The sequence below is a fragment of the Danio aesculapii genome, chromosome 16, assembly GCF_903798145.1.
Source record: "Danio aesculapii chromosome 16, fDanAes4.1, whole genome shotgun sequence".
NCBI classification, from domain to species: domain Eukaryota; kingdom Metazoa; phylum Chordata; class Actinopteri; order Cypriniformes; family Danionidae; genus Danio; species Danio aesculapii.
The window spans coordinates 41,109,075-41,132,649 of record NC_079450.1 but is presented as its reverse complement, the minus strand read 5'-3'; the positions used below and the strand labels follow the sequence as shown (position 1 = coordinate 41,132,649).

At 35.8% G+C, this 23,575-nt stretch overlaps 1 protein-coding gene across 1 annotated transcript; it reads right to left on the bottom strand.

Annotated features, from left to right (window-relative positions):
- Nucleotides 1-1,128: 1,128 nt before the first annotated feature.
- On the bottom strand, nt 1,129-19,158 carry kcnj14 (potassium inwardly rectifying channel subfamily J member 14). The gene is made up of 3 exons (XM_056475435.1): nt 18,097-19,158; nt 4,861-5,178; nt 1,129-1,386 (listed from the first exon to the last, which is right to left on the bottom strand). Exons 1-3 carry the CDS (start codon nt 19,156-19,158, stop codon nt 1,129-1,131), a joined length of 1,638 nt encoding a protein of 545 aa, XP_056331410.1.
- Between the last annotated feature and the right edge of the window lie 4,417 nt (nt 19,159-23,575).

The following is a 23,575-nucleotide window of genomic DNA, read 5'->3' as shown; positions in this document are numbered from 1 at the left end:
GTGAATGAATAAATGAATGATTTGTAAGGGGTGTACTCTTACATGCTGAGCCCTGTAGCTAACAAATTTTTCCAGCAAATAACGGTGTACCTAATGTACATTAACAATACATTATATTACAAAAGCTAAATCATTTTGTGAACCTGCAATGGTCTAAAGCAGCACAGCATTGTCTTACAAGATTGCATACTAAAACAGTGTTTTACAGTAATTTTTTGGTATAATTGTTGCTGTTTTTGATGAGATTTTTTTAAATGCTACTGTGTGTTTCATTTTGGTAATGCAATGTTACATTTTTTTTACAAACTTGCAAATTTGAATTTTGACTCTTGACAGTCTGTTTGAGAAATTTGAGAAACTATTAATAAATATTAAGCTTTGACAGCACAATTGTATTGCACCAAGTTTTAAAGTATCAAATATTGTACTTCAAACATTACTCATTAACATTTAAAGCATTTACGTCCCTACAAAAGAGCAGTTTCAATTTCAACCTTTTATGAAGCTAGCAACTTTTTTAGAAGCATAGTATGACCATTATTTAGCTACTTTAACTATTAAGTAGTTTCAGAGTAGCTTTCCCAACACTGAATGTTCATTTCAATGGGTATAAAGAAGTTGTTTACGCAGAAATTGATATAGTTTTTGTCATCCACTTAGACTTTCGTTTTAGATTTAGTTGTTTCATTGCTCAGTTGGACTGGCAAACAAGTCACGTGGAACAGACTAGCAACTAGCTAAACATGAGTAAAAAATATTGCACTGTCGCAACCATTTAGTGAATTCACCCTACTGTCTCACTATCTTGCTCTTCCATTCTCTTCTCCCGGGTGGACCCCTTTCCCTTTTCTATTCTACATCTTTTGTGCATTCTGTCTTTTCATACCCCATCTTAAGCATGACCCATTGTCATTAATCAGTCCTACATTGTCCCATTATGTTCCTCTTTCCCTTAGTCCCCTGTCCAAGTAGGTCTTTCCAACCCTTTGTCCACTTGCTGGTTTTCTCACTTTTTCTCTCCCTTCCCCCAGCTGCATCTTCTGCCTCCATCCTGACCCCTTTCCTTTCTTTCTCTATCTGTTTCCACTCCTTTCTTTTCCCTGTGCCCTTTTATCCCAGCCGCATGGCTCAGTGTATGTGTGGGTGTTCACTGCAGGAGTCTTGTCGAGGTGGTGGTGTGGGCGACTGAGGGGGGGATGAACAGGGGGATGGAGAGAACTGGTCAGTGCAGGGCAGGACAGAAGAGGAGAGCTGCAGAGCCACCTCATTCTCGTAGCAGAAGGAGGAACGGGAGCCTGCAATGTACTTTTTCTCTGCTAACTCTTTAGCGCTGCAAGTGGGAGTGTCCGTGACCTCATAAGTCCTGTTGAAGTATGAGTAGTCCACCTAGAGTTGGGGAGGACACATGTCATGATTGGTACAAAGCACAAAGCATGACTAGATTTGAATTTCTAGATTTAAACAGAGCAAGTCAGAAAACAAATAGTGTTGATTTTTATGTAACACTTGTTTTAGTTTTGGACTGTATGTGAAAGGAAACACATTAGTGCATTCGTAAATGTAAAATGTAATGTAATGTGTGCATTTATATAGTGCATTTATTGTGTATGGCCATACACTCAAAGCACTTCACAATCATGAGGGAGATCTCTCCACACCACCACCAGTGTGCAGCATCCACTTGAATGATGCGATGGCAGCCACAGGACAACGACGACAGTGCACTCACATATTAACTATTGGTGCAATGGAGAGACAGAGATAGAACCAATTTGGTGGATGGGGATGATTGGAAGGCCATGATGGTTAAGGACCAATGGAGGGAATTTGGCTAGGGCACTGGGGCTACACCCCTACTATTTACGAGAATTGTCATGGAATTTTCAATAACCACAGAGAGTCAGGACCTCGGTTTAACGTCTCATCCAAATGACAGCGCTCACTGACAGTATAGCGTCCCCTTCTATGGAGTCAATCTAGGGCCATATATACTTGCAAAATTTGAGTTTTGCAAACAAAAAAATAAAGTATTGAGCAAATATAAATAAATAAATAAATAAATAAATGCAAATCTCAAAAAATCGCAAAGCAAAAATTAAGTTTTGAGAAATAAAAATGAAATTTGCAAACAAAAAAAGAACAGCAAATAAAAATCAAGCAGTTAAAAAAAAATAAACGAAAATACTTGCAATATAAAACAATATATTTAGCATTTTACAGCACTTTTATAGCATTGCCTTTACTAAACCCATCCAGTCAATTGCAGTGCTCATTTTGATTGGCTTTTTAGCCAGCCGGGAGTTTGCGATGTTGTTTTCACTTTGCTCTTCACGTTTCTGCACATTTTATTTTGTGGCCCTGATTTGTCAAGGAGGTGGAGTCAAGAGAACCTGGCCATTTACGGTAGACCTTTACCTGCCTCCATTTAAGTAACGTCATCACCTGGAGACACGGTATCACCGAGGTGGGGTATCACAAGTAGGTCTAGGCCTGCCGAAAATGTATGAAGTCAATATAGTCAATCTATATGCTTGCATAATAAAAGAAGGATTTGCAAACAAAGTACAATTATTGAGCAAAAAATGAATAAATAAATGCAAATCTCAAAGTGAAAATTAATTTTTGAAAAATAGAAATTAATTTTGTTAACAAAAATAAAGAAATGCTTTTTTTTCCCTCAAAAATTAAGTTTTGAGAACTTGAGAATTTGCTAACCAAAAAAGAACTGCAAATAAAAACCAAGCAGTGCATATATATTTGCTAAACATCCAAATCTCCGGCTGATGATTACGCTTAAATGGAGGAAGGTCCGGGCCTGCTGTACACACCCAAGTTCCCTTGACTCTGCTCCTTGTCAAATCAGGGCCACAAAGTGAAACGCGCAGAAATGTGAAGTGCAAAGTGAAAACAGCATCACAAACGCACGGTTGACTAAAAAGCAAATCAAAATGAGCATTCAATGCTATAAAAATGTTTTGCAAATATAAATAGTTTTTTTTTTTTTGCAAATATTTCAGTTTTTTGCACTGCTTGATTTTTATTTGCAGTTCTTTTTTGTTTGCAAATTAAATTTTTTGTGACGCTTTGTGATTTTTGGAGATTTGCGTTTGTTTATTTATTTTTTGCTCAATACTTTATTTTTTGTTTACATAACTTTCTTTTATTTTGCAAGTAAATATGGCCCTAGATTGACTTAATACCCTTCACTATATTGGGGCATTAGGTCCCACAGGTCGCAGGTTAAGCACCCCCTGCTGGCCTCACTAACACCACTTTCAACAGCAACCTTTATAGTTATAGTTTTCCCATGTGGTCTCCCATCCAGGTACTGACTGCTTAGCTTTAGTTAAGTTTTTGCAGCTGTAAAAATGAGTCTGTGGAAGTATTGGGTGGAACACAAAACAAATCATCTTTAAATATTTTGAATATACTTTGAATATAGCTACTGTAGTTCTGGTATCTGCATCTATTTGTTCAGAATCAATTGACAATCAGAATTAAACATATGTCTTTAAATTACTAAATAGTTAGCAAAGTTAGCTTACAGAAGTAAAATTATATATATTTTTTCCAAAGGGCAACAGATTTTTAATAATAACTTTTAACCCTTTATAGACATAGCTTTTGTAAACTCTTAAATCATTTGTTTATGTGGCTTATTAAAAAAAAAACAATCATGTTGAAAATTGAAATTTATGCTGTAACAACTACTCATGGTGGCCTATCAGAGTCTTGTATTTAAAAATAAGTGCCAAAAGAGATATTCGCAACCCAGGCTCATTCTGAAAACGTACCTCTATATACATATCTAGAGACCGCCAAATACGTCCCACAAGCTAAATTTTTTTGCAGTTTTTTGCCGCTGTGTACATTTTTCAGATCTCAAAATTTTCTCACGAGTGCCATTCGCACCTGCTGCTCTCTTGTAAATCCACCAGAGGCCGCTGTCGACTGACATTTTGACTGATTAAATGACACTGACTGACTGATGGATCGACTGACTCACCCTCCCCCTTCCCTAAACCCAACCAATAGTATTTGAAAAAGCACAGATTGACCTGTATATAGGGCTACGTTTTCAGAATGAGCTTATGTTGGATATTTGGCTTCTGCCACTCTCATGAAGCACAGTGAAACAGCTATATCTCCCTACACTTGATATACAGAAATATTTGTATTTATGCATACCTTGTAGTAAACTAGAAATACAATTTTTTACACAAATACTTCAATACCATTTTAAAGTGATTGGGTCATTAGTAGGGCTTGTACCTATGTACCTTTTTCTGATCCTCATATATTTCTTTGTTTCAGATCAGTCTGTAATGAAACCTTTCACCTCATAGCCAGTTGGTCATTATGACTTTATAACACATTAAAGAAGACAATTTATCTAACATTATCTATTAATATCTATACAGTAAAAATGAATAGGAAGAATACTTCCTAAACAAGCACTGCTGAAAAAAAGAGATGGGCGCAAATGGTTTTCAGCTTACTTCAAAATATCTTCTTTTATGTCCAGCAGAAAGCAGAAAATCATAAAGCTTTACCACCACATGGATATACGGTGAGCAAATTTTTATTTTTGGGTGAACTTACCCTTAAAGGGAGGTAGACTTTGAATTTAATTAATTAATACAATTAATTTAATTTGAATGTTTTACAGGCTTTACAGGTCGACAAATTATTACATTATTATTATTATTTAAAATATCTGTTAAAAACACAGTATGTTTCCTATTTAGCACTACTGAATTTACAACCACCGCAGTTTCCCCTCAAAAATCTTCATATTTCTTCCCCCTCCATCTCTTTCCACCCTTAATTTCTATACTCTATTCTATACAGGTCTCTTACCTGGTAGCAGTTCTTCCTTTCAAAGAGCACAGGCTCAAATCGGTGACCCCAGAGAATCTCAGAAGCCAGGAAAGAGGAACGGCATTGAGTGGTCATGGCAGTGGCCTCCACCATGCCTTCCAGAATCACCACCACTTCCAACTCTTTGTCTCCCTCTAGTGTACTTTTGTCCATTTCGAAGAAGGGGCTCTCCTCATTAATTTCATGTACAATGGTCACAGGTGACACCAAAAATATGCGATCTGTTCCTGTGTCAAAGCCGACATTGAGGTCTGCGTTGTCCAATGGTAGGAACTCGCCCTCAGGGGTCACCCGTGGCTGCAGAAAAGGTCAAAAACAATGGTTTTACTAAAGTCCTCACAAAATCAACACCAACACCATGTCCTCTTCTAAAACATAGTTTGAAACCTTAAAGCAGTGGTTCCCAAGGTGGAGGTCGCGAGACAATGATGGGAGATTGCATGGTGATTTCCAAAAATCTTATTAAACAATTAGAATGATCATATTTTATCCATAATCTACAGAAGATAAAAATTTTTTTTTAATAGTTACATAAAAAAACAAACATGCAAATAAAAAGCCATCAGCTTTTAATTTTTTTTCCATTAGATTGTGACCCCTAGCATTAGTTGCAGCAAATGGATTTTACAGCCCAATGCCCTTACAGCACACAGATGGAATGAACCATCAACTTATACAGCACATATTTTTACACAGCAGATGCCCTTCCAGGCACTGGAACACTGGGAAACATCCATACACTCTTGCACACGCTACAGCCAATTTAACTTATTCAAATCATCTGTACCACATGTCTTTGGATTGTGGGGGGAAACTGGAGCAGCCGGAGGAAACCCACACGAACATGGGGAGAACATGCAAACTCCACACAGAAATGGACACTGACCCAGCCAGGGCTCAAACCAGCGACCTTCTTGCTGTGAGGCAATTGTGCTACCCACTGCGCCACCAGGCTGCCTCACAAATTTTCTTGTGTTTTTTAGTTCCTATCAATGTGTGCGAGCTATTGTCTGTAATGTTTGTATGTTTATTATCACCTCAGAGAATAGTGGGATTCGTGAGTCACTGGAATTGTTATTTTGGGGGTAACAGGTTAAAAGGTTTGAGAACCCCTGCTTTAAAGTATCACTTCTTTCATGTTAACAATGCCAATTAAATTGGTTTTAATTTTTGCTATAGAATGCATCTGTTGCAAAATGACAAAACCAGGCGTGCGTTTCCCAAACAACAACGTAACTTGCGGCTGAACTATCATAGTATGATGCATTGTTTGGGAAATAAAAGAACCCCATAATGCACACATATTTAAAAAAAAAAAAAAAAATTTATCCAATATTAGTTTTCATCACTTAAATCACTTTAAAAAGTTAACACGTATTCTAATATCATACACTGAAAAAAGTGTTGCATGCAAAACTGTTGCAAACAATTTATTTGTGTTGAATTTAAACAAACAAATTAAATTGAGAAATGTTTAACTTAATTTGTTTGTTTAAATTTAGCCCAAATAAATTATTTACAACCACTTAACGTAAAAAAATTGAGTAAATCCAATGAATCATCTTTGAATAATTTTTTCAGTGTATATAAATCATATAAATAATTAAATAATGAGGCTATTTATTAATAAATAAAATTTAATATTTATTATGTATTAGGAAATGAAAAAATCATACTTTATTAATAATATTAATGATTATGATGATGATGATGATGATGATTATTATTATTGCTACTGTTATTATTATTAAGTAGGATATTGTTTGTTTGTTTTTTAAGTCTACTTTTACAATTTGACACATGCAAACCACTGCAGAAATGTTCTAACCAACAGGCCCATGTCATATACAGTACAGGTACTTAATAAATAACCTACAATAAATTAAAAGCATTAACATATGCTATGTTTTTGTTTGCACATGCTTTAGAGATGTAACATAAATTCTGCTTTTAGGTCACCTATAGCTTTCTTCATGAGCCATGGCTGTGTTCAAAATGACGTCAATGTTTTCAAAGTGCACTGCGAAGGAAGCACAATTGTCAACATAAAGATTGCTAAAGCTGAACTGTAAAAATACTTTGAAAGCAAATTACACCTAAGTGAGATGACAAACTTTGTTTGTAACGACGGAACTTGCGACCTTAGCTGGCTGACGACGGTTTTCGGAAATGCACCCCTGGCCATCGCATTCACTAAGCAGCATTAATAGGAGCAATGTCTCCTAATCCGACATGACATAACACAAATGAATTAATAAACAAACATTTATCAAACCAATAAAAGCTTACATTTGATACATTGATCATTTTTTGTTTCTTGGTTCTTTTTTGTCACACTGTGGCCACATTAACAATGAAATCTTATTGGTCCAAAATCTACTAATTTCAAATTCATTACACTGTTTTTTCACTTTCAGTGAAATCACTACAAACTATCGTAGCACCTGGATGCATCTACATTTCAAATGAATATACTGGATGAAATATAATTTCATTGTTTTTTGTAAAAATCACAGAATGTAACAATGGCTTAATAATACGCTCTCAGAAATAAAGCTGCTGGAGTTGTCACTTAGGGCAGTCCCTTTTCAAAATGTGCGCATTTTTACCTAAAAGGTAGGGCTAGGTGATTAATCGAAAAGTAATTGAAATCGACACAATATAATTATGCCAAGAAAATTTCTTCAGTTACTTTTCCTAATGTGTGGAGTCTTGTGACCCAGCTCTGTTGAACGTCGAGGCTGATTTATACTTCTGCGGCCATTTTGCAGCTACATCTGATTTCTGGTCAAGTAGGATGATAGACCCATTCTTGAGCCTTATTTTTTACTACACTGACAATGACTGGAAGCTGCACCAGAGATGCCTTGAGATGGCATATTTCCAATAAATTAAAATTATTATTTACATTAACATTTGTTTACAAAAGATGCAAGAAATTCACTGTTTAAAATATTATTTACCGGATATAGGCCTACAAAAGTTATTTTATTTAAAAGAGTTACTGCTTATTTTCTATACTTTTAATATGAAAAACACAGAACATAATTAATTTTGTTTTCTGAAGCGCAAGTTATTTAGGCATTATGTGCTTTACTTTTATCAACTTTAATCAACGTTGATGTTCAATAAATAATCATAGATAGTAGATAGTGTGCACAGGGATTGGCAAAAACATATTGAAATGTATTTTAAAATCAAATACCAAATACCTAAATTTTAAGGTCATCAAAATAAACTACAAAATACAGCAGCCACAACAAGTATTATAATAAAATGCAAAATTTTGTATTTTGAAAATACTACAAAATACTTTAACAAGGGAGCATGACTTTTTTTTTCGTAAACCTTCTATCAAAAGGCCTATTGGATCAGTCCTTTCACCATAAACAGATTTAGTGAAGTAAACAATGATTGATAACAACAGTTTTTTTTTTGTTCTGAGCAAATTTAAGTCAGCTTTCACTGCACCTCATTCATCTCTACTGTACATGAGGTGGTATCACTCTAAAAAATAACTCAGGAGGTCTGTTACCACAACATGGTTTTATACATTGTTGTAACTTGCTGATTGCTGATTAGATTAAAACTTTTAAGTTGCCAGAATCAATTTATTAAGTTTTCACAACAGGAAAATATTGATAATTACATCAACTTAAAAAGTAGCTAATTTAAAGGTAAATATGTCTGTCATTTAGTTTGAAACAATATTTAACTTGTAGCAACCTAAAGAAACTGGGTCGATAATGGAGTTTCAAAGCTCCTCCCCCACTGAACAAGCAAGAAGCAAGTCCGCAAGTTCATGAGAATCCTAAATGGAATGGATATCTTAAGGTGCTGTGCTCTGCTGATAGGCATAATATGTGCTCTGAATCTGAGCTACCTCAAGGAACTTAAATATACTTGTGAAGTTTCTCTAACTGAAGCCCAGTGCAAGAGTTATGCATTTCAAGAACATTATTTTCTGAAGTCTCCACTTATTTCAGAGTAGATGTTTCTATTTATGTTGCACTTTATGTTGTTTGTATTTTTAAGTCCCCATACTTATGTTTCTTGTTATTTTTCATACTGTTTATATGGGGCAGTGCACATTTTTGTTTTTGTAAAATCCTGAAAACTGTGGTTTAAAGTAAATATAAAATTACTGGTAAACAAAAATGTTGTTGTTAAATGTATTTCGCAACTAAATGAACAGTAAAACATACAAAATATTAAACAATTTCAGCTACTTAATTTATTTGAGGTTCTAAACTTGAAAACTTGCATGTATAATTATGGTAATTAGGTACATAACACTGGATTTATTTAAAATTTTATTTTAAAAAAATGTTGAAACACCTTATTTTTTGAGTACTCACCTTAAAAAATGGAGTTTATGCTATGTAAAAATGCCTCTGATTGAAGAGGAAAATGTCATTTGGCTAACATAATAAAGTTTGTTGTCTGAACTTCAGTTTGAATATATTAATATATATTGAATATAATAATATTAATGAATACCCAAATGAATATATAACTTGAATATATTGATGCAAACTGTTGCGTTATTTTTATTTTATTATTTATTGTTTTTGGTCTAAACAATATTTTTTAGAGTGTATTCATGAAAAATGTAACTTGTTTAAGTTTTTTTCATAAAACTTGTTTTTGCTCTTTGATTTTAGTATAGATTTTGTACAATTTCCTGTCTTGAAGATGATCTCTTTAATCACTGTAAAAACCATTTAATGCAGATAATGAGTTTGAGTAACATATATCTTGATTGTGAAAATTGCCACCATCTCTTAAAAGTCTTATTTTTCAACATTTTTGCAACTGAAATCATGATTTCTAAAAGCTACATTTTTCATTTCCATAAATCATGTTTTTTTGCAATTGTACTCTTCAAAAAACAATAAAAACATGAGATCTCAAAAAAAATTAGGGGTTTTGACCAGTAGATTGGAATATTATTTAATATTAAGTCTCATACTGATTAACTTTGTAAAGAGCACCTGCAGATCAGCTACTGACTTTTAAAACAGCCAATTTATTTTTGTAGGTATCACCACTGTAGGACTTTATGTTGTTTGTCTTATTTACCTGTCTGATATTGACCTGCTACCGAATTTACCCCTGCTATTTGTCTGTTACTTTCTTTATACGTGATGCATAATTTCCATCCTCCTTGATCAACTTCTTCAATATTAATAAATTTTAGTCTGATCTCAAGCCTTGGCAAATAACTGAAAAAGCACTAATCTGAGGCTGCATTTTTATGATGTCAACATGTAGACTTCTTACAAAATATACAAAATACAAAAATACAAGAGACTAAAGTATTTTAATACAAAATATTAGGATATTTTTATAAACCCTATCAAATACAAAATACTATTTTGTATTTGAAATACGTATTTGAATTATTGCTATACAAATAAAGGTGAATTACATGTATAATATACTGCCCATCCCTGAGTGTGTTTCCTTCAACTATTTTAAAATCAACTAATGCACCCTTCATTCATAAATCTCTTGTAATATAATCTCTTGTAATATAATATAATATCTCACTTTTAATATGTGAGCATAGTTACTGTAAAAAACTTGACAGTGAACTACGATGACAAAAAAATAAAATAAATAAATAAAACAATCATCCATTAATCGCAACTAATTTAAAATGTTCAATTAATTGAGATTTTGATTTTAGGTGAAATCGCCCAGCCCTACTTAAAGGTCTATATAGGTACCTCCAAAGTACATTTTATGTACATGATTTGGGTATTGATGTATACATCTGAGGTATCAATATGAACTCTTGGTTACAAATGTCCCAGTGACAGCTCCTTTATTTCTAAGAGTGTACTGTGCTCAGTATTTTATTCTAGTCTATTTTCATTTACATTAGTTAACAACAGAAATGATTTTTTTTTCGTTGGGTTTTACTGTCTTATCCCCAGGTTCATAAATCTGACCTTCTAAACTCAAAACATCATGTCTTGTTAGAAAATCAAATTTTTTTTACATTTAGACATGAACTCAGTAAAAGACAAATATAAACATCATCCTTACAGCTCATATCTTCACTTTAAGACATCCAGATTTCATATATTAAACAATAGCATACTGAAACAAATATATTTAATCAGGCCATTAAATTATGTCACAAATACACACACACACACGCACACGCACACGCACACACACACACACTGTAGGCAGATAAACGAGACAATGGTTTGCTCTGGTTAAGTTAATCCCCTCTGCAAATCTTATAAACCTCCGGTATGAGGTTGATAAAACAAGCCATCATTAACCACACCAACTGTCCAGATGTCATTCTGTCTCCTTTTTTTCTTTCATTCTCTTATCTTGCCATGTATCACACCATACTTTCATGCATGCTATTTCTTTCTTGTGTAAACCAGCCTTCCAATATTTGGCATTAAGCATTTTCAAAGAACTATTTTGTGAATTATTGTTTTAAATTTATTTTTTTAAACAGACAAGGCAAATTTTTGTATTTATTCTTGTCATGCAGAAAGCTAGTAGTGCAGTAGTGCTGCTAAATATTATATGTGTACAGTTATATACATATAAAAGCATACACTACCTGACAAGTCTTGTTGCCAATCCCAGTTTTAGAAACAACAAATATGATCATTTGGTATCAGAAGTGGCTTATATTAAAAAACAAAGGCCTCTAGATTATGCTTATTTTACAAAGCTCGGTACTCCTGTCTTTGGGAATTTTTGCCCATTCCTCTTTGCAGTCCCTCTCAAGCTCTTTCAGGTTGGATGGAAATGCTTTTTTGGTGGATTGCTGCACAAATGTTTGTCCTTTTGTAAGGTTCTCCTCTCTCCAAAGAAGAACGCTGGAGCTCAGACAGAGTGACCATCAGGTTATTGATCACCTCCCTGACAAAGACCCTTCTACACCAATAATTCAGCTTAGATAGCCGGCTAGCTCGAGGAAGAGTCCTGGTGGCTCCAAACATTTTCCACTTATGGATGATGGAGGCCACTGTGCTCATTGGAACTTTCAGAGCAGCAGAACAGTTTCTGTAGCATTCCCCAGCCTTGTGCCTCGAGACAATCCTGTCTCAGAGGTCTACAGACAATTCCTTTGTCTTCATGCTTGGTTTGTGCTTTGACATGCACTGTCAAAAATGGTACCATATATAGACAGGTGTCTGCCTTTTTAAATCATGTCCAATCAACTGAATTTACCACAGGTGAACTCCAATTAAGCTGCTGAAACACCTGAAGAATGATCAGTGGAAACAGAATGTACCTAAACTCAATATAGAACTTCACGGTAAAGGCTGTGAATACTTATGCACATTTTCAGACTTTTTTTTATTTTATAAATTTGCAACAATTTCAAAAACTCTTTTTTTCACATTCTCATTATGGGGTATTATGTGTAGAAGTCCGGATGCACTGTAAATGTAACCCCAAACCATGATTTTTCCTTCAGCAAACTTGACTGATTTCTGTGAGAATCTTGGGTCCATGCGGTTTCCAATAGGTCTTCTGCAGTATTTGTGATGATTGAAATGCAGTTCAACAGATGATTCATCTGAAAAATCTACCTTCTGCCACTTTTCCAAATGATCAACTAAAAGTCAAGTTACTATTTGTTGTTCTTAAAACTGGGATCGACGACAAGACTTTTGTCAGGTAGTGCATATAACTGTTTTAAAATGAGTGACTTTTGATCAGTCAAACCTATCTGAAATTATTTAAAAATATGACTTAAATGTTTGAATGTTAATATAATTCACTAACCAAAACATATCACATTAATGCTATTGCAATGCTATGTACTGTACTGTAGTGTTCTTTAATATCAGTTAAAATTTAAATACTTTGCTATTACCATGAGTGCATCAAGGTTTTAAAGTTTTTAAATAATTTACTGATTTGCTCAACCTGAAGTGGTTTAATACCTTTAAGAGATTGAGTTTAAAGCTTTATTAATCCCCTTGGGGCAATTCATTCTGACATGGTAATGCTTCACATATAACAAGAATAACACACCTTAACACAATAAACACCAACACTTAACATCAAGTACACAAACAAAATCTGAAAGAATAAAAAGGGAGAAAAAATACGAAATTCAATAATAATAACAATAACAATTTATATTTTAAAAAGTAATAATAATAATAATACTAAATAATAATCCATCGATTAAGAACATTTATTATGTAACTGAATTGTTCCAGGCACAAAAGTATATTTATAAAGATTTTTTTGAACATCTTATTGTCCATAGATATCACCCAAGGGGACTTTCCTTCTTCTGTGGAACACAAAAGCACATTTTATGAAAAATGTTGGAAACTAGCAAACACTGACTACAATTGTAGAAAAGAAATACTATGGTAGTCAGTAGGTACCAGTTTCCATCATTTTTTTTATAATATCTTCTTTTGTGTTCAACAGAAGAAATTAATTCTATTACATTTGGAACAAGTTGGGGAGAGTAAATAATAACAACATTTCTATTTTTGGGTAAACTATCCCTTTAAGGGCTCTGTTTTACGATCTAGGAACAAAGTCTAAAGCGCAGGGCATAAAAGTATTAAGGGCGTGTCCAAATCCACTTTTGCCATTTTAAGGTTGGAAAAATAAGCTCTGCGGACGGCGCATGGTCTAACAGGGTTGAGCTTATTCTCTTAATGAGTTATGGGTGTGTTTTGAGAATAAACCAATCAGAGTCTCAGCTCACATTCCCTTTGTCAGTTGTGTCATGCCATGGCACATTTGCTATTTACATGGCAGACTTTATAAGTGGAAAACTGAATGCTCCACTAGTGAGAAAACAGTTAAACAGAGCATCTGCAGCGTGAGGATAAAGAATGAACCTCCTCCATTCGGCCTTTACTTTCACTTTCTCTCTTTCATGAATAAGGAAACGTGTTGTACGCACAGACATCCATTAGCCTATACATTTAATTTTATTTGTTAAGTGCGAAGATTTGTTTCAAATCTATTTCTTAATTCAGTTCTAATTTCCAGCAAATGAATAACTGAACAATAATAATGAAGTGTGGTCAACAAGTTATATCCAAACACATGTGCTATGCCCTATATGGTCCAAAACCTGACAGTTGGACAAATCTAAGCTTGTTTTTTTTAACTAAAATAAATATGCATATAATAAATAATACTGCTAATTATAATAACATTATACAAAAGCAAGTTGTCGTGAATAAATTGAAAAAAGCCCCCGAGATGAAGAAATCATGGAGGCAGTGGTTTTTATATTTATATTGATGTAGAAAGTAATGATTTTTGTAATATTTTATTCCTTCAATTCTTTTTCATTTGTAAAGATATTTGTGTATTTCTGTACATCCTGCGTGTTTTAAGCAATCTGTAAGTGAGGCGCACATCTGACACGCTCTGCACTGGACTAGATCTGCTTTTAGCTGATCTATTAGTTCTTCAAAATAGCAAAGTGCCAACAATGCACCTTAACACACCTCTTTTCTAGACCAAAACGGCGCAAATGGATTTTGCAGAAATGGTTACTCTTAACATAGAAAAGTTTTCAAGTTAACAAGTTGGTGTATGTAATGCGTTTGCGCTGCATTGAATTCTATTCTGTTTTTAAAGGGGTTATGACATGAGTAATCACAGCCTGATCTCACAAGAAAACATAAGGATTTTACGTTTTGTCACTTTAGTGGATAATTAGTACGAATTCAGTTGTACAAAATTGTACGATTTTAAAAAGGAGGTGTGGCACAGGGGCGTTGCTAGACATAAAGCTCTACTGGGGCACGCACCCCCTTCCACCCCTCCCCCTTCAAATAATATTATATATATATATATATATATATATATATATATATATATATATATATATATATATATATAAATTTATATAAATATTTATTATAAACAAAAGTATTCTTGTTATTATACAATTATTATTCTAATAATCTTAAATGTAACTGGAAAACAATGTTAAGACACAACTAGAGTGATATGCTAAGATCATTTAAGAAATCTTTTGCAATGAATATTAATTTCATTTGAATGAAATTCTATAGACAATTCGATAAAATACAAAAAAGATATTTTATATAATTTTCTGTTGTCTTAGACTTGACACATGGCAGAGAATTAGGTTTATTAAGTCTTACTTCTCTGACTCATCATGCCTCCTTTTTGCTTCATACAAAAAAAAAAAATCTATCAGGAGGCATGCTTAGTAAGATCACCGTCATGCTGTTTAAACTTTAGTTTTGTCGACTTGCAAAACAAAAAAGGCAGTTATGCCAGTTTTACAACGCATGAGCGGCGCGTGAGCAGCAAGTAGCCTGCTTTTTTGGCACGCATGTTAACTACTGGGACTTGCACCGGCAGAAGAGCAGCGCGTGCGAGAGGCGCGCAGGTTCTCTGCGAACACGCGGAGATGCGTCAGCTTGTTTTTGATTGCATTGCTTTCACCAGCGTTGGTTCGGTTGCGCATAGAGAATAATGTCTTTATTTCGGAATTACCACTCTTAATAAATACACTTGCACTGGAGATTTTTACTGGGGCACGTGCCCCAGTAAATTGGGTCTAGCGACGCCCCTGGCGTGGCACCTAACCCCATCCCTAAACAAAACCGACATTGGGGGATGAGCAAATCGTACTAAATTAGATTGTATGAATTCATACGAATTAGCCACTAAATCAAAAAGTTACAAATTGCCATGAGATTGTGTTGGTAATCAAGTTTGCCATGATCTGCCTTGATTGGAAACATCCTGCAGTCATATTTTGAAAATTATTTTTCAATATAAAAAAGCATAAATGTAATCAAGCTTCAGAAAAGTTTCTTTGGATATTAGGGGATTTGAATCTACTGCATCAAAAAACAAACGTAATATAGTATTACATTAGACACAGCATACAGATGTCTATTCAATTTCTGACATGTTCCATGCACTTGCATGTTTAAAGCAGGCAAAAGAAAAGAAGATAGGAAATAATAACTTTGATGCTTCCTGCTTAAATTATATGTACAATATATGTATGTAGGATATTCTGTATGATATTAGACACGAGGGCATGGTTTGTTTGTTTTAAAAAGTCATAGGACTATATGTTTTAGAGTATATGACATTAGATTGCTTGGTAAATGAGTTTCAGTGAATGGTGTAAAACTTTTGTGGAAAGATAAAATAGCCAGCTGCATTGCTGAATATCTGACAGCAGCTAACTTACAAACCAAAGTCAACAGTAAAATGCTGTGTTCACACCAGACGCGGTACACGTGGATAAATCACTATATTTGCGCGTAAATAGATGAGTGAACATTTTGAGTTTACTCGCTTCATTTGCGCATCAAATCCACTTCATTCGCGTGAAAAAAAGCTTCATATTTTATTTAATTTTAATTTAATACATTTTTTAAACATACAGCAACCAACATCAGCAGTCACAGAACCATAACATAACCATTAAATGATCATTAAAACACTGCCCCCTCTTACCCACACACTGTACTTAATACTAGAGTATGTTTTACTTTCGAAATGGGGTAATAAATTCATCCTATTTGGCGTTTTAAATTCTTTTGAACATAATTAGGTGTTGCTTGTTAATCAAACAATGCTTCTATGTTAGTTTTTGCGGTCAATTGTGGGAAAAAAAATTATCGCTAAAAGTGTCATGATAAACTTATGAGTTTAACTGTTCACACCAGACATGGCACACGCAGATAAATTGCACTATTCGTGCGTAAATAGATGTATGAACATTTTGAGTTTACTCGCTTCATTCGCACGTCAAATCCACTTCATTCGTGCGTCAGATTCCCTTCACTAAAGACGCAGATTCATGTCATGGGCAGGGCTTCTGTCTGCGCGTATCGCAGGATGTCTATTCACATCTTTACATTGACTTAACATGTAAATCACTTGTTCTTGATGCTTCTTCTACGTCTGGTGTGAACGCAGCATAATAATGCTTTGTCTATATTGTCTATATATCCTGTTTCTTATATATGACTGAATATATGACAAAAGTATTGTCCTCATGGAAGACATTAAATACTAAACTAATACTAAATTAAAATACTTAACTAATACTAAAAACAGGCGACGCAGTGGCGCAGTAGGTAGTGCTGTTGCCTCACGGCAAGAAGGTCGCTGGTTCAAGCCTTGGCTGGGTCAGTTGGCGTTTCTGTGTGAAGTTTGCATGTTCTCCCTGCATTCGAGTGGGTTTCCTTCGCGTGCTTCAGTTTCCCCCACAGTCCAAAGACATGCGGTACAGGTGAATTGGGTAGGTTAAATTTTCCATAGTGAATGAGTGTGTATGGATGTTTCCCAGAATTGGGTTGCAGCTGAAAGGGCATCCGCTGTGTAAAAACATGCAGGATAAGTTGGCGGTTCATTTCACTGTGGCGACCCCGGATTAATAAAGGGACTAAGCCGACAAGAAAATGAATGAATGAATGAATGAATGAAAACTAAAAACAGTGACTCCTCTGATCTGTCTAATTATCGGCCGATTTCTAATCTACCTTTTCTGGCGAAGGTTCTTGAGTGGGTGGTTGTGGGGCAACTGCAAGAACACCTGCAAGCAAATGCTTTGCTTTGTTTTTGAGTTTGGGTGTTTTTGAGTAGATCAAGACATACTGCTTTAGTTAGGGTCGTTAATGACCTTCTCCTGATTGCTGATTCTGGGGCTTGTGATATTTTAGTGCTTTTGGACTTAACTGCAGCTTTTGATACAATTTCTCATAGCATACTTTTGAACAGACTTGTGGGTTGGTGTAGATAGGATCGTGTTAAGATGGTTAAATTAAAATCTTTCTGGACGTTCACAGTTTATCTATGGACTGTTCCTTTATGTCATGGTGTCCCCCAAGCCTCAGTAGTTGGTCCACTAGTAGTTGGTCCACTAGTATTTATATGTTGCCTTTCGCTCAAATGCTGCAAAAATTTGGTATTGGATATCATTGCCATGCCGATGACACACAAATCTATATTAGCACCTCCCAATCATTAACAGTTGATGGGTCTGTCTTATCACAGACCCATGGAGTCCAGCTAGTGAAGTGCTGTGCAGGTAAACCTTACTCCTCTGACCTCTAAAGGTGCTTTAGCGACAGGCACTAGAGGCCATTGCATTATAAATACAATTTATTATTATTGTTATTATTTTCATTATTCCCTAATAGACAGAACAAAAAAGTGATCAATTGAAAAAAGCTCACTAACCTTGAGTAGCTGTGCTCGAACATGGGCCTCCACCAGGTGGCTCTTACGCAAGTTTCCCACTCGCCACATCATGCAGAGTTTCCCGTCCCTCACGGCCACCACAGCCACATCCGAGAACACCAGTGTCTCATTGCGCTTCTTGGGCTTGGCGATTTTAGCCATTACCGCCCCAATGATGAAAGCGTCGATGATGCAGCCCACAATGCACTGCAACACGACAGCCAACACCGCCAGGGGGCAGGCCTCGGTAACGCTCCGGAAGCCATAACCAATAGATGTCTGTGTCTCCAGAGAGAAGAGGAACGCCGCCATGAAGCTGTTCACTTGCTGAAAGCAGGGTTCCTCTGTCTCTGCCACCATTTCCACTCGACTGGAACCTTCAGTGGCTTCCAGTGGAGCCAAAGAGGAGGAAAGAGATGAGGGAGAAGAGGAAGATGATGCTAAGGGATTCAGATCCCCATGAGCAGCAGCGATGAGCCAGAACGTGAAACCAAAGAGAAGCCAGGTGAGCAAGAAGGAGAGGGTGAACACCACAAGCATCCAGCGCCAGCGGATGTCAACGCAGGTGGTGAAGAGGTCAGTTAGGTAGCGCTGGCCCCTTTCGCTCATGTTGACGAAGGTGACGTTGCAGCGCCCGTCCTTGCCTACAAAGCGCCTTCGGGGCCGGCGGGACTGGCGGCGGCGATCCCGGAGTGGTGTGGGAGAAAGGGAAGGTAAGGATGCTCTTTTGCTCCTCTCCCACCTCCCTTCTACCCCAGACTCCCCACTGAGTGCCGAGCCACGTCCTCCCCCTCCCCTCCTTCCTCCCCCTTCCTCCTCCTCATCCTCATCATCATCATCATCCTTCTCCGCATCATCATCATCATCCTCATCCATCTCTCCACTCCTTCCTCCATTGCTGTGGAGAAGGTTGAGCACTTTGCCATTGCAGTTGGGAGATGGAAGTGTGCCCGAATGGGAAGAAGTGCCATCATCACTTTGTGCCAATCTCATGACTTCTTCCTCATCCAGAGGGGTGTCCACAACTGCACTGAAGCGCCGCTTCACTCGAGCGGCCCCCATTACTGACCCCCACAGACTGACTAAAAAATGTCTGAAAAATGAAGTGATCAAGATAAATCCAGGGTCAGTGTAGATGGAAGACCTTGATTTTGTTTGATACTGATATAGATAGATTTATCCAACATATGAGGAGTAAATTGTATTCCACAATGAGGCTTATGGCCTGGAAGAGTCCTTATTGTCATTCAAATCCCGGCAGCCAATCACTGCCCAGAGACGGAACACAATTGCATTAGAGATCATCTCTGACATCATCAGTGTCCCTCTTGTGAAGATTCAAGTATAGTCTCTACTTAAAGGACACACCAATAAACCGGATTTCCTACTGGATTTAACTGAACTCAAAAAGTTCCAAAGTGTCTAGATCAAGTAAATAAAAGAATGCAGTATCTCAGCTTTAGCAACAGCTCTGACAAGGTCAGTTGGCAGGCAGAGACCAGACAGAGGACATCAATGGAGCATTAGATCTAACATATAGCTACTAAATAAGAAAGCGAGGAAGTAAAAGGCACAAACAAGGCAGAGTAGAAGGATGCACAAGGAAATTCAAACTTACATAACATGAAAGGAAAACTATAAATAGGCCTCAGTCTCAAGCTTTAGAACATACAGGGTAGGTTGAGAAGATCTAATGTTTTTCGTGCATTAAAAAGTCTAGAACATGTTTAAGCAATTAACAATAACAGACACTAAAGTAACAGCATGCATATACAGACCAGTCTTTCCTTTTAGGACCTCTCCGCATTTCCTTATTTAAATGGACAGATGTTTAAAGACACAGAGAAACATGGAATTAATATGAAAAATTCAAAACATTTCTTAAAACTCTTCTGGGACCACTTTTTCTTCAAGATTGAGCAATTTTAACTATTTAACAAAGAACAGATCCCATTCTGAATCATGTTAGACATTAAAACAATTCAAACAGTCATTCTCTCATAGTCATGGTCCTATCTCCAGTCTGGTCTCAACAGATTTTACAGTCTCACAGCAAATGCCCAGTTCTCCGAAAGAAACTGTCATTTTCAGCTCTTGATTGAAGTTCATTGGGTAAATTACTGGACAACATCTGATAATGCTCACAAAAATAATGGGAAGAGGTTTGGAGAGAGATGAATTATGACCTGTTGATGAACTTTGTCCTTTCCAAAAGCTTAAAAAAGCTGGGTGATGTTTTTAGATCTTCATCAGAGTCCAAGTCCAGTTTGTTCGACAAAACAAACAAAAATACAATGTGCAGTTGTTGAAATATCCCCTAAAAGTGAACAGCAGGCCAGACAAGTGTAAGCTTAAGCATGAAGCATTAAAAATAAAGTGACAAAAAAAAAAAAAGAATCTGACCTGATAAGTGATGTTGCCTTTTTTCAAATTCCTCCTTTGAGAAACATGTAGATCGAGGTTTGATGAGCGTAATAGAAAAGAGAATTCTTTAAAAGGTGTCTAGTCATGACAAGTCCACTTGAACCAAAACATATCAAATTAGAGATGAGTAAAATGTAACACTCAAAACAGAATCAATAAGTGACAGTATGGAAAAAGAACATTTCCACAGTAAGAGGTGACAGAATCTGCTGCCCTCACACTGATATTCATGTTAGAATATAGTTTTTCAGGTCGCTGTAACGTTCCTTATTCTTTCTGTAGGTGGTTTTTGCGTTGCGTACATCACTGTCTCCTGGACAGAAAACAGGATATGAAAGTTATGCAAATTAAAGGCAAGATTAAAATATCCAAATATGACATAAAAACATGTTTAATATATGCAGAGTATGTCTGATTGTTCTCAAAACATTGTCACAATTCACTAACTTCTTTATTTTTTAAGACTCACCTACAAAATATGGATATTTACCACTACTGGAATTTAACAAAGGTCATAGATCCCATGTCTTCTTCATTGCCCTTTCAGTCAGCGAGATTTAGCTTCAAAATATAAAATTGGGAAAAAATTAGTACCTTTTAATGATTTATATATATATAAACAGTCATTACATACTGTAACTCCCAGTTATTTTTTTTATAATTTTATAATTTATAATTATCTGACAAACCCTATTTAACTGGCAGCCTAACTTTCCAGATTTTACTGACTTTGAAAGATGGTGAGCCGTTCTAAAATGACTAAAACCCAATGACAGCATTAAAGAGAGAACGTTTGAGCCCTAGAAAGAGATGTCTTTTTCCCCACATTCACACACATACACTAGGGCCAATTTAGTCTACCCAATTCACCCACACAAACACATGGAGAACATGCAAACTCCAAACAGAAACGCCAAAGGACCCAGCCGGGGCTTGAACCAGCAAGCTTCATGCTGTGAGGTGACAGTGTTAACCACTGAGCCACTGTGTCGCCCTTTGTCAGTCTTTTTTAATCTGTAATTTCTTTACAATGTTGCTAACTCATGAAAGTCCCCCAAAAATCTGGTTGTAGAGAAACGACAAATTCATCAAAAAACAGGATAATGTGGAGAATCTAACTGGATATTCAATATTGTTTATGGGGTTAAACACTGAAGAGACTATAAGAAGAGTGGAGGAAGATCACAATAAAAAGACTGATGTCTGTCAGAGACTAGTGACACTTCCTACTCACTTTGACTGATGTAACCTTAAGGATTTTTAGTTGTAATAATTCTCCAGGCTATAATAATAGGTGTGAAATATTTTGAATCACTTTGTCACATATTTGCCTTGATTATTTTCTAGAATCATGGCATAGCCAACTAAAATACATACAAATATTCAAAAGTAAGTGCTCAAAAATTTTTCTCTATTTTTGATGTGCAGTGTGTACATCATTCGGTATTGATACTTATTGAACAATCCATTTAGGTATATTAGGATTTTTTTAACCACTTTAATTTATTAACATTACTAAGGCAAACAGTTTTAATAGTCAAAAACAAAAATATGTAAACAAAATATCTTATCTCTTTATAATAAAATAAACATAAGTGTTATGTTACAAAATGTGTTCAATGGTATAGTCCAAATACTTAACAATCAAAGCAAACTTTAAGGTGTGAATAATAATGATACAGTAAGCCTCAAACTCTGTAAACAAAAGAAAATATGATAATCAAATCTGAGCTTTCAAGTAAAGGAACTAACCATCATTCAAATACATATTGCAACATTACAGATTGTGAAGTTGAATGACTGCATTACCCTTATGCTAAAAAATCTTTCAGATGGGGTGCTGGTGGCTCGGATGCACAAGAAAAGAAACCAAAAAGCCACTCTGGTGACGTCCTTACATCCTTTTTTATTTACAATCTACAACTTTTTATTTACAATCTCATTTTCACATGTGTTGTTATTCTGACCTGAAGTGACTAGTGCAAGTGCGAGATTACCTTTACCATTTTCAATGCACTTTGTGCTTGCGCTCCTCTGCCATCTTTCTGTAACTAGGTGACCATCAACCGTTTTCTCAGAGAATGACAAACGGACGAACTATTGATACAGCGCCAATACAAGTTTATGGAGAAAAGTAAAAAGCACTGCAGTGTTTGGATGCGCTGTGTTTGTCTGAGGTAATTAGTCTGCCGTTATTACTGAAATGTGTATATTCAATACAAAGTGTAATGCAGATTGGTTAGTTCTACTTGTTATGCTTGCTCGCGGCATTCGTAAATGTTGTTTTCAACTAGGTGCACCCTGCAAAATGCACACGGATCACGTGTGAACCCCTTGCAAGTTGCGCGCCTCCATTGGAAATGACAAACTTCCACCCTAAACTTATTGGCATCCCTTTCAAGGCGTGTGCTCAGCAGCCACATTTGAATAAACCTATAGTGCTTCATATCGAACTTTTGTATCGTTATTGACAATGGTGTTCGGTCAATAAATACCAGTACAGATTTTATCGCCCAGCCCTACACTAAGCTATATTTGAAAAAATGCTTTTGACCACAAAGTCGGACTGAGTCCAAAAACCCACCTGCAGCCAACCAGAGATTTAGTATGGTTTATGTGTTTAGTCTTGTTGGGATATCTGCTACACTGCTGCTTTTACTTGATTATTAAGGTTAAGTACCAAGACTTGCTATTGCTAGTATATTCACAGACATGCAGTCTGAAAATATAACACACTGCTGCTGCAAACATAATATATATGTAACTCTTGAAGCAAATCTAAACACAGGTGGAGCTGGGGTGGAGGAAAGTCTCCGAAAGACATGCTAGCGTAAAACAATACTGAAGCATTTAAAATGCTGAGGAGCAAACTTATTGGCTGCTGAGGCAACAGCAATCAATCTCTTGCACTCTGTAGTTAATGATGTAGGAACGGATTAGGTGTGACTTATCACATGACCTATGACATGTTTGTTTTGGTGCTTTAAAATATCAGTATCCTCTACAAAATTTGCTTGCAGTATCTTTAAGTGTAAAATGTTTGTTTCTGACATTA